The following is a 12,661-nucleotide window of genomic DNA, read 5'->3' as shown; positions in this document are numbered from 1 at the left end:
AGACATTTCCTTCCCCTACAATTTTCATTCACGTTTTTGCCAACATTTATCAGATTTATTGATGTCAGAGGCATGCCTCTGATGTCCTTTGATGATATCATATTCTTTAGGTATAATTATGCTGTCAGGAGACTTTTCTACTACCTCATTCCTCACTCAATTTCTTCCATTTTATGATGCTGCTTTTAGCATTATATTTGCCAAGAACTACATTTTTATATTTCTAAAGGAAGAACTTCATGAATATGATCAATTATAACTTTACTTCCAAATGCAGTATTATAATTATTATTTAAAATACTATTTTTTAATCTGAAGGATTTTACATCATATAGGCAGACACCATTTGATGGGAATAGCTACAGAATCCAAAGAGATCAAGAGTAAGCTACCTCCAAGGTTTAGAAGGGAATTTGCACAACCACCCAGACATAAAATTTAAGAATATTAATTATTTCTCAGTTTAATAACATTTTCAATCATCCATTACAGAATATTTAATGTAAGAAAAATGAATTAAAAACTATTGCAGCTGGTAGTGACCATAATTAAGTAATACAGGTCACATAGTAAGTTGTAAACTAAATAGTAATTATCATGTCAAATGCCTTACATCACATTCTAGGCAATTCTTTATGAGAAGGGGGTACAGAATTCAAAGTGCTCAAGTTACTGAAGTTTGCACAGGATTTTTGCATGACTTCCTAGATCTATTCTTACAGTTCAACAACATTTCTGAGTTGTCTGTAATAGACCTACTGAAGATAATCTGACAATGACTTCAAAATCAGTAGACTGAGTTCAGTAAGCCATAATTCTTATTCTTTTGATAGGTCCAAAGTGAACAATGGAAGAAAAGAATCAAACTGCAGTGACCGAGTTTCTCTTTCTTGGCATCTCAGATAAACTCTATCAGAAGATTGTCCTCTTCATCATCTTTTTTCTTGTTTATCTTGTTTCCCTGGGGGGTAACCTGGGCATGATCACTCTCATATGGGGGGACTCCAGGTTGCACACACCTATGTACTTTTTTCTCAGTCATCTGTCCTTTGTTGATGTGTGCTCCTCTTCTTCCATAGCTCCCAGGATGCTGTGTGACATTTTTGCAGAGAACAAAATCATCTCTTTTGTGGGCTGTGCTGCACAGATGTGGTTCTTTGGTCTGTTTGTGACAACTGATTGTTTCCTCCTGGCTGTCATGGCATATGATCGGTATACAGCTATTTGTAAGCCCTTGCTGTATACACTCATTATGTCCCAGAGTGTCTGTGTGCAGTTTGTCATAGGACCTTATGTCCTAGCTGCTATAAATATCACAACTCATACAACCTTGACTTTTTGCTTACCATTCTGTGGTCCAAACACCATAAATCATTTCTTCTGCGATGTTTCCCCACTGCTCTCATTAGCATGTGCTGACACGTGGATTAACAAGGTAGTGCTTTCTGTCCTTGCTGGAATGATAGGAGTTACTAGTGGTCTAATCATCCTGGTCTCCTACATCTGCATCCTGGTGGCTATCTTGAAGATCAAGACTGCAGATGGAAGGCAGAAAGCCTTCTCCACATGTTCTTCTCACCTAGCAGCTGTTTCTATTCTTTATGGGACACTTTTCTTCATCTATGTTCGACCCAATGCAGGTTCTTCCTTGGATATCAATAAAGTGATCTCCTTATTTTATACTGTGGTGATCCCTATGTTGAATCCTCTCATCTACAGTTTGAGGAACAAAGAGGTGAAAGATGCATTCAGTAGAACATTGGAGAGGAAGCACTTCCTAATAGGTGCTTAAGACAGAATTCTCTTTGTGTCAGACTTAATATTTTGGTGAAAAATTTATGTTAAAGACCACTGGCATGGGAATTAGAGGTCACACGATGAACCTACTAATGCAGTTTGTAGTCTTTTTGAAAAGTCAAGACATTCCAGTCAGTGGTGGCAAACTCCTTTAATTTCAGCATTTGGGAGGGAAAGAAGGCAAGTCTCTGAGTTGGTGGCCAGCCTGGTCTACAGAGCTAGTTTCAGGATGTCTAGGGGCACACACAGGGAAACTGTGTTTTTAATGCCCCTCTCTGCCAAAGTCAAGATTCTTCTAAATACTTATTTTACACAGCCTTTTTCAATGTGATAGTTCTAGCCAAATAATAGAGATATACTGAGAAGAGATATGTACATATATGCTAGAAGATAACGGATGAATGTTATATGAATATATGTGTATTTCTTTTTTAATATAGACATAAAACTAAATGCTATAAATGATAAATCAAAGCATGTAAATAAAATACAATAGAAGCAAAGATGTTTTCAAATATGTTCCATCATTAATAACATTTATAATGTATAAAAGAGATTTATATTAACAAACCAAAGGTTAAAAGTAGTTAACTTGGAAAATAATCAGTAGACAATTAACATATATGAGAGTACAAATCAACAAATATATGAAAGTTAATTTTGCTTTTTCTTTAAATCAACTAAGGAAGAATAATTAATTTACCAATGCAGTAGGTTCCATCTCACTTGAAACATTGGAAGTTTTTGTTTTAATAATGATTGATAAGCTTCCTGTTTGACTATATACTTAAACTTTTTGATGATGATCCAATCCTAATCCCTAAAGACTTTTGGTAGCTTCTATAGAAAATGATAATTTTACATTGGTTTTTTTCTTCAGAAAACAATTTTATATATCTGTATCTCATATGCCAGTGCAAACAGTTATACATATAGCAGCAGTACATGGAGAAGGATGGAAACAGGATGAGATAACTCAAATACCCTCCATTATAAGAAAAGATCATTTTTATAAATATTGTTGCTTTACAAAATGAATGACAAGGAGAAAACAATTTTATATTGTTATAGTAACATGGAAAAAATCAGATTCAAATAATTTTGCTGTACTTTTAGATTTTCAAAGGGATATTTGAATTACATCTGCATACATATACATTTGTGTAGAAACTAGTGAAATGGTGAAAGAGCACACACTTAACTGTGGATACTAATTACTTACTCAAGAATAGATTGATGGTAAATTAGAGCTTTATTCATCTACATATGGATCCCAGTTCTTTCATATTCTCTGCTTCTCCTAGGCTCTGCTCAGATGTACCTTTTCACTTTATGATGGACTACTGCTGTGTTTTTCTAGCTTCATTTATTGGAGGATATGATCAGAATCTGCTCATTAGGTCAGGCTTGGATGCATAACAAGAGGATACTTCATATACAAAAGTTAGTTCTTTATCAGGAAGTAGAAACACACCAGAAACAAAGTTTTTTAAATTTGTATAATTCTTAGCAGCAAATTGCATGGACTTGCTTTTGAACCTGAGACCCAAGTTAACTTCCCACTTTGGCTTAACAGAGCTCCATCCTGCTTTTGAAAGAAATTTTTTCACACCACTTTAACTTTGAGTTTCACAGATTCTCCTGTATCATTGTGTATCGAGTCACAGGATTGCTTGTGCTAACGAGTCCCTTTTCTGTTCTGCCCCCTCCCCACTTGACACTGACAGGTTTCTGTGCTATTTAATATTTGGGCTGGGACAGTATTTCTGGGATGGAATGTACTGCTTGCACATCTGGTGAGCTAAGCAGCATACTGTGCCTCTTTTATTGTGAATATAACTTGTGTGTATTGTTCAAGTATGGCCCTTGGTTCTAGACCAGTAAAAGCCCCTCCCACCACCACCAAAATACATCATTTATACATCATTTTACCCTTTCCTTTTCTTTCCATCACTCCCTCCTATGATAATTCTCCATTATTATGTAGCTACATAAGTGTCTCAGTGTGTTGTATTTCAGTATGCCCCAAGATATCTGTAGTGAAATAATCTGAATACAGCTTATCTTATATTCTCTGAATCATATGTATTTCTCTAAGACCTCCAATTCTATAGCAATTATTTGTGTAACCCATTGTATAGGTATGATGCTATCTGTATTGTGACTAATATATTATTTTTGAGTGATCCCTAACTAGACAGTTATCTGCAGATTATATGACTGAGGAAGGCAGGAGTGTTAATATTGATTACAACACAGATATTGTAGGAGAAATATGAAGACATAATTATTGAAACAAAATGACATTGAAAACACAAATACCAATACCAAAAAGCAACATCCTGATGACCACAATTAATATACATTTCAGTAAAAACTTTAAATATTAATGCTTCAATTCTCTGAGCAAAGGACCTAGCTAGACTGAGTGGATCCAAAGGCCACATCCTTTCATTTGTTGTCTACAAGAAACATACCTTAAATGAAAAGATAAGCACTGCCTCAAAAGAATGGAGAAAACTACTCCAATCAAATGGGACCAAAAAGCAAGCATATATCAGTATCTTAATATCTGACAAAAGACTCCAAACTAAAACTAATAAGAGAAGTTTTTTTCTGTTTTTTTTGTTCAGATGACCTGTCTATTAGAGAAAGTCATGTAATGAAATCATCTACTATTAATGTAAAACCGTGTCTTTAAATTCAGCAGTACATGTTTTTATGAAATTTGGTGCTCGAGTTTGGTACATATATGTTTAGGATAGTAACATCTTCTTCATTAACTGTTCCCTTTATTAGGATGAAGTATCCTTCTATATCTCCTCAGATTAGTTTTAGTTATGTATTAGGATTGCTCTACTAGCTTGTTTCTTGGGTCCATTTGATTGGAAAATCTTTTCCCAAATCTTTAGTCTGAGGTAATGTCTGTCTTTGAAGTTGAGGTGTGTTTCTTGTATGCAGCAGAAGGATGTATTCTGTCTTCGTATCAATTCTGTTAGCCTGTATCCTTTTATAAGCAATTAAGACCACTGATTGATTGGGAATGTACTTCTGAGTATGTTCATCTTATTGATTGTTGAATAAAGTACTGTTTGGCCAATGAGGCAGCAAGTTAGACAGGACTAGGATTCAAAGAGGATTCTGGGAAATGTAGTAAAGAAGTGATGATCCAGTCAGGAAATGACATAGCAGGGAGACTCGCACATAAACAAGGAAGAAGGAAGTGGGCACTCTCTTCCTCCAGATTTACCATGTGTTCCACTGGCAAGGGAGGACACCAATGGAAAGCATCTGACAAGATAAGTCTTATAAAAATATAGATTTATAATAATTAAGACTGAGATAACAGATGACAATCCTAGTCATTAGCTTCACCATTTGAACCTAATATAAGTTTTTGTATATTATTTTGGCCATCCACATGGCAGGCAGAATTCAAGCGGGTCATGGAAAGATTTATCATAACAATTGATAATGAGGGATATTAATGACTATTGATTGTTAGTTCTTGTTTGTTTTGGATTTGTTGTTGGTGGTGTTATTATGTGTGGACTTCTCCTCTCTTTTATCTTTTGGTGTTTGGTAAAGTGGGATTATCTATTGCCTATGTTTTTGTGAGTGTAGTTATCTTCTTTGGGTTGGAGTTTTCCTTCCAGTACTTTCTGTAGGATTTGTGGATACGTATTGTTTAAATCTGGTTTTTTCATGGGATATCTTGTTTTCTCCATCTATAGTGATTGAAAGCTTTACTGGGTATAGTAGTCTGGTCTGGCATCCATGTTCTGTTAGTGTTTTGTAGAAGATTTATCCAGGACCTTCTGGCTTTTAAAATTTCCATTGAGAAGTAGGGTATAATTCTGATAGGTCTGCCTTTATATGTTACTTGGCCCTTTTCCTTTGATGCTCTTAATATTTTTTCTTTATTCTGTAAGTTTGATTATTATACTGTGAGGGGACTTCTTTTTGTGGTCCCGTCTATTTGGTGTTCTGTAAGCTTCTTGTACTTTCATAGGAATATCTTTCTTTAGGTTTGGGAAGTTTTCTTCTATGATTTTGTTGAACAAGTTTTCTGTACCTTTGAGCTGTATTTCTTCACCTTCTTCTATACCTAAAATTCTTAGGTTTGGTCTTTTCATGGTGTCCCATATTTCCTGGATATTTTGTGTTAGAGATTTGTTGGACTTGAGATTTTCTTTGGTTGATGACTGTATATCCTCTAGTGAGTCTTCAACACCTGAAATTCTCTCTTCCATCTCTTGTATTCTATTGGTTATACTTACATCTTTAGTTCCTGATCATTTATTTAGCATCCCCTCATCCTGTGTTTTCTTTATTGTTTCTACTTCATCTTTCAAGCCTTGAACTGTTTTGAGTGCTTCCTTCACTTGTTTGGCTGTTTTTTCTTTAGATTCTTTAGGAGATTTATTTATTTATTGAAGTTTTTCTTTGTTTTTCTTCTATTTCTTTAAGGGATTTTCTCATTTCCTTTTTAAGGGTCTCTATCATCTTTATAAAGTAGATTTTAAGGTCAGTCTCTTCTTCCTCTGTGTTGGGCTTGTCAGCTCTTGCTGGTGTGGAGTCATATTAGTCTCATATTGGTCTTTCTGTTGTTGAGTGTGTTCTTATTCTGTTGTCTTCCCATCTCCTCTGCCAGTGGGGGCAAGTGGTGTCTCTCTATCTCTTCTTGTCACCCAGTGGTGTACATGGTCCAAGACATCAGTGTGTGCAACTCTGGATGGTCTGGCCTCTCCTGGTATTTTTCTCACTCAAGCAGAGGGTGAAGGGAGGAAAAAATCTAAAAATAAATCTAATATATGGCATAGCTGTACCACTGCTTGACATAAGTTCCAAAGACTCAGTACCTGTCACCACAGGTACTTGTTCATCTGTGTTCATTGCTGCTTTATTCACAATAGCTAGGAAATGGAAACAACCTAAATATTCTACAACTGATGAATGGATAAAGAAAATGTTTTACATATACACCATGGAATACTATTCAGTGATAAAGAAAAGCAAAGTGATTTATTATTTTTTTTATTTTTTTTTATTTTTTTATTTTTTGGTAAATGGATGGAACTATAAAAGAAAATGTTGAGTGTGGTAACCCAGACTCTAAGAGTGGAATTGCTGGATCTTGTGGTAGACTGATTCCCATTTTCCTGAGGAATTGCCATACAGATTTCCAAAGTGTACGAGTTGGCACTCCCACCAGCAGTGTTCCCCCTTCTCCACATCCTCTCCAGCATAAACTGTCATTGGTGCTTTTTATTTTAGCCATTCTGACAGGAGAGGATGTGGAGAAAGGGGAACACTCCTCCACTGTAATTCCACTCTTAGGCATATACCCAAAAGAAGCACATTCATACAATAAGGACATCTGTTCAAAAATGTTCATCTCAGCATTATTTGTAATAGCCAGAGCTTGGAAGCAACCTAGATGCCCCTCAACTGAAGTATGGATACAGAAAATGTGGTACATTTACACAATGGAGTATTACTCAGCTGGAAAAAAAATCAATGGGATCTTGAAATTTGCAGACAAATTGATGGAACTAGAAGAACACATTCTGAATGAGGTAACTCAGTCACAAAAGGACAAACATGGCATGTACTCACTCATATATGGATTTTAGACATAGAGCAAAGGATTGCCAGCCTACAATCCACACTGCCAGAGAAGCTAGAAAACAAGGAGGACTCTAAGAGAGACATACATGTTACCCTGGAGAAGGGGAAAGGTACAAGATCTCCTGAGCAACTTGGGAGCATTGGGGGGAGGGGAGAGGGAGCTGGGAGAATGAGAAGGGGAGAAGGGGAGGGGTGAGGATGACATGAGGGAACAGGAAGGTTATTAGCCATTTTTCTGTATTTTCAACCTTATCCCTGAAAACAGCTGTTTCTCTGAGTTCCTTTTCACAACTGCCAGTCACTTTGGATTTCCATGTGCTAATTTATGATCTGATGTACACCTGATAAGAGCAGATCACAAGTTGATTTTCTAGGCTTGGAGTTTTGTTTCTAAGCCCAAGGATTGCTTAGAGCCCCTAGCACAGGCAGTGTGGCTCCCCTTGGCTGCTGGTTTACTCTTTGCCCCTGACTACTATTTTTGAGGTGTTAATACTAACAGGATTTGTCATAATGATAGTAGTTATGTTTATGTGTGTTTCCTCCACTAAATTGTAAGACTCTGAAGAGAACACTTTCTAAGATCCATTAGCATATACTTTGCATTATGTAAATAAATAATGCATACTTAAATGTGGGGGAAAAAAAGAAGAGGGAAGCCATGCCTGGTACTGGAAGCCTACCTGACTACTCAGTGCTAGGAAAACTATGGTTATTGGAGGAGAAATCTGTAACCACTAGTTTGCTAAACCAATATAACATCTAACAACACTATCTAAACATTTTGTTTTTGTTTTTATATTTTCTTTTTAAAATTTATTTATTTATTTTCAGTTTCATACCAAACCCAGTTCCCCTTCCTCCCTTTTCCTGTCCTCCCATGTTTCCCCTTTCCCACCTCCCATCCACTCCTCAGAGAGGGTAGGGCCTCCCTTGATTTGTTCTTATACCAACAGATAAGTGTAGTCTTCATCCTCATCAAGGGAATTTTTCTTTTCAACATGGAGAGACCCAACTCACAACCAATCAAAATGAGAGTTTTAGAGCCCAGTCCTAGTGGATACATCTATAAAATGTTCCTACACCTAAGGCTCAGGGTTAGACGTGTCAAAAAAAATTCTAAGAGCCAGAGGACAAAGGAGTTTGCTGAAAGACTGTGCCCCTTAGTAACATCAGAAGCTACACTCAAAGTCTCACTAATATGACTTCCCAAATGTGAGCTGAACAAGGATGATACCAATAAACATGCCAAAGTAGACAGAGAAAAGTCCATAGGGACTCAGCTCTACACAAAGAATTATAGGCAACTGAGAAAAGCAGGGAACAGGAGAAGTTCCCCTCTTCAGTAAAGAGTTCACTGATTGGATGACTAGTACTATATGGTTAGCTCCCAAAACATACACACAAGCAACATTATGTGGACTCAACAGGTTATATTCGGGAATATATATGTATGTATAAATACATATGTGCATTCAATAACAACTGATGATCAGAGTCCATGCATTTTAAGGAGAGTTTGGAAGGGTATATGGGAGGTTTAGAGGGAGGAAGGGAAAAGGGGAAATGTAATTGAAATAAAATCTCAAAAACAAACAACAGAGAGCTAAGGAAGAGAACTGGCAAAAGCTTGGGACAGTTTATTTCATTTGCTTATCCATCTATGTACTCTGGTTGCTGAAAATCGAATTATTGCTCCTACATCCTCCCAGAGACCAGAAGAAAAAGGCATTCTCTTTTTGATCTAACTCCAAAGGCCGTGAAAATGCTAGACCTGGGTGGTGAAACTGACTACATAATGGAAATGTTTATCAGCATGTTGAAAGGATCAAGAAGGAATGTACAGTTTTGAGTTTACTAGAATAATTCCCTATGAAAACCTTCAAGGACCCTTCATTCCATGATGAATCAGTCTAAAGGACAGTCAAAGTGAACAGGAGTGTCAGGCAGTCTTAGTAGGAAACGTATATGATCAAATACAGCAAAAATGAAAGTTTTCCAAAGCAGTAACAATATGGTTGTGGGAAAGCTCAAAAAGTCTTTATTCTAACAAAGAACTATAGAAATGTGAGAAATAGTCTTCCCCAGGGAAGAGTGCAACTGGTCATCTAATACAAAATGGTTAGTATTGAAAACATATACACAAACACAAGCAACATTATACACACTGAGCATGCTGTATTTATGTATGTAACAACAAGTAAAGAAATAAGAGGTCATCAATCTGAAAGAGAGGAAGGAGGGGGTATGTGGGTGCTTTGGAGGGAAGAAAAAGAAGGGAGAAATGTGTAATTATATTATAATCTGAAAATACAAAATTATTTTAAAATGTTTTTGGGGATTATTATTGTTTCATAGAAGTCAAAAACATTATAAACATATTAGAATCTATTCAACGTTTAAATAATATTTACCATTGAGTTGAAGGACAAAATATTAGTTACATAATAACTATGGCAACTCCTATTAAGGAAAACATTTAATTGGGGCTGGCTTACAGTTTCAGAGGTTTAGTACAATATTGTCATGGTGAGAAGCATGGCAGTATGCAGGCATATATGGTGCTAGAGAAGGCATTGAGAGTTCTACATTTAGATCCCTAGGCAGCAGAAGGAGACTGCCACATTAGCTTTTGATTGAGAGCCAAAGTATTCAAAGCCCACCTCCACAGTGACACACTTTCTCCAATAAGACTATACCCACTCCAACAAGACCACACCTCTAATAGTGCTGCTCCATATGGGCCAAGCATTCAAACACAATAGTCTATGGGACCATTCTTTTTTAATTTAAATGAGAAACAAGCTTGTTTTACATGTCAATCCCAGTTCCCTCTCCCTCCCCTCCTTCCCTGCTCCCCACTGACCCCCTTCCCTCCCCTATCTGCTCCCCAGGGAGGGTGAGGCCTTCTATGAAGGATCTTTCAAAGTCTGTCATATCATTTGGAGCAGGGCCTATGCCCTCCCCCATGTCTAGGCTGAGAGAGTATCTCTCTATGTGTAATGGGCTCCCAAAGTCCATTCATATACTGGGGAAAAATATTGATCTACTACTAGAGGCCCAATAGATTGTCCAGGCCTCCTAACTGAGACCCACATTTTGGGGGTCTGGAACGTTCCTATGATGGCTTCCAAGCTATTAGTCTGAGGTCCATGAGCTCCCCCTTGTTCAGGTCAGCTATTTCTATGGGTTTCTTCAGCATGGTCTTGACTCCTTTACTCATCACTCCTCCCTCTCTGCAACCGTATTCCAAAAACCACCATACATTATGATTTATCCTATTACAGAAGGTAATATAGGAACTTGGCCTCCTGTAAAGCAGAGCTGAGATATTATGAAGTTCATTGCTTACTAAGTTTTATTGTTTCAGAGCTTAACAGAGTCTATCATTTTTTAGTTACAAGGTCTCATAATTTTGCTAAAGTTGTACATCCTATAATACATACATCTCAGCTTAAAGGTCTAAACTTCTTGTGATAGAAAGAAAAACTGAAATAGGATAATTGATATCTAATAATGTTCATTATATCTATACTATTTTATCTTGCAAATTGTAGCAAATTTGCTTCTCAAATGTTCTGATGAATGCATCTTTGACTTCTTTATTTCTTAGGCTGTAGATGAATGGGTTCAACATAGGGATCACAGTGGTGTAAAATAGTGATACAACTTTATTGATGTCCAGAGAGAAGCTGGTGCTTGGACGTACATAGATAAAGAAGAGAGTCCCATAAAGGATCGAGACAGCTGTCAGGTGTGAAGAACAGGTGGAGAAGGCTTTGTGCCTCCCATCGGCAGAACGGATTTTCAGGATAGTAATGACAATGTAAATGTAGGACACCAAGATAATCAGACCACTGAATACACCCAGGATCCCAGCCAAGATGAAAAGCAAAAGTTTATTCACCTGAGTATCTGCACATGCCAGTGAAACAACAGGAAGAAGGTCACAGAAAAAGTGATTGATGAGATTTGGACCACAGTAGGGCAGGATAAAGGCAAAAGTGATATGGACCATAGTGCTTATAAGAGCTATTCCATAAGGCCCTATCACTAGCTGCACACAGACATGCTGTGACATAATAAGTGTATACAGCAAAGGCTTACAGATGGCGACATACCTATCATATGCCATGGAGGCCAGGAGGAAACATTCTGTCACTACAAACTGGCTGAATAAACAAAGCTGGACAGCACAACCTAAGAAGGTGATCACTTTTTTCTCCACAAAGATGTCAGACAACATCTTAGGGCTGATGACTGAAGAGGAGCAGGCATCCACAAGGGACAAGTGACTGAGCAAAAAGTACATGGGGATGTGGAGTCGAGTGTCCAGACGAATGAGAATGATCATTCCCAGGTTCCCCAGGAGAGTTACAAGATAAACACAGAAAAATATCAGGAAGAGGACAATTTGGAGCTTGAAGGAGTTGGTTAATCCCACGAAGAAGAACTCAGTCACGGCAGTTTGATTTCTGTGCTTCATTCCTCTGGATCAATGTGTTAAAACAAAGATTTTTTTTGTCTCTGCAGTAAATTTACAATTGAAGTTTAATTTTTCTTAACTTGAGATTAATGCATTGTCTTCCTGCTAGTCATTAGGGGTACCTTCTCCAGAGCTTGGGTACCTCTGAGTGAGTAACAAACCTCACCAAGTACTTTGATTTCCTTTTTTTTTATTGATGATAATTTTAGACCTACAATGTGAAATTTGGAGTTTATGTCCTAGATGTTTCCTAGCTTCAAGCTTAGCTTGTCTGTCTCAGTCTCAAAACTTCTGTTTATGAAACAAGGATATTTTAGGAAACATTACATGAGAAAAAATAATTGGATGAATCAGTGAATATAGATTATCTTAACGAACTCAAAGGCAAGAAAGTGTTATGTGTATAATCTCCATCCTTGCATGCTTATATCCTACATATTTAGTCTCCATGCTAAGTTAAAATTTTCAAATGTCTAAGCTATAGAATGGTGTACTAAGAAGTCAGAACTTTGGAATAGGACTCACACAGCTAAACAGTACACTCTTTGTCACACATTCTCTGACACATCTAAATTCTTCATATCACAGCCATAACTTATTATATATTCTGTGGCTCCAAATGAAGGGCTCAATCTTAAATACTGATTGTTGACAGGATCTTTGGAGAGAAAAATAAGTGATTTAAGAAAGAAAAACTGACATTTCATATTTATCCAAGAGAAATAATTTATATCCACATAATAAACTATA

At 36.9% G+C, this 12,661-nt stretch overlaps 2 protein-coding genes across 2 annotated transcripts; one reads left to right on the top strand and one right to left on the bottom strand.

Annotated features, from left to right (window-relative positions):
- The first annotated feature begins 847 nt into the window (after positions 1-847).
- On the top strand, positions 848-1,792 carry LOC100754899 (olfactory receptor 998). Its single transcript, XM_027422633.1, has one exon. It carries the CDS (start codon positions 848-850, stop codon positions 1,790-1,792), a length of 945 nt encoding a protein of 314 aa, XP_027278434.1.
- Positions 1,793-10,954: 9,162 nt separating this feature from the next.
- Positions 10,955-11,911, bottom strand: LOC100755188 (olfactory receptor 1002). The gene has a single exon (XM_027420944.1). It carries the CDS (start codon positions 11,909-11,911, stop codon positions 10,955-10,957), a length of 957 nt encoding a protein of 318 aa, XP_027276745.1.
- Between the last annotated feature and the right edge of the window lie 750 nt (positions 11,912-12,661).

The sequence above is a fragment of the Cricetulus griseus genome, chromosome 6, assembly GCF_003668045.3.
Source record: "Cricetulus griseus strain 17A/GY chromosome 6, alternate assembly CriGri-PICRH-1.0, whole genome shotgun sequence".
Classification (NCBI taxonomy): Eukaryota; Metazoa; Chordata; class Mammalia; order Rodentia; family Cricetidae; genus Cricetulus; species Cricetulus griseus.
Note: the sequence above shows the minus strand (reverse complement) of the source record. Positions and strands in the feature narration are given on the sequence as shown.

Excerpts from the sequence above, each read along its gene's own strand:
- LOC100754899 (XM_027422633.1), top strand. The coding sequence starts at position 848 with ATGGAAGAAAAGAATCAAACTGCAGTGACCGAGTTTCTCTTTCTTGGC.
- LOC100755188 (XM_027420944.1), bottom strand. The coding sequence starts at position 11,911 with ATGAAGCACAGAAATCAAACTGCCGTGACTGAGTTCTTCTTCGTGGGA.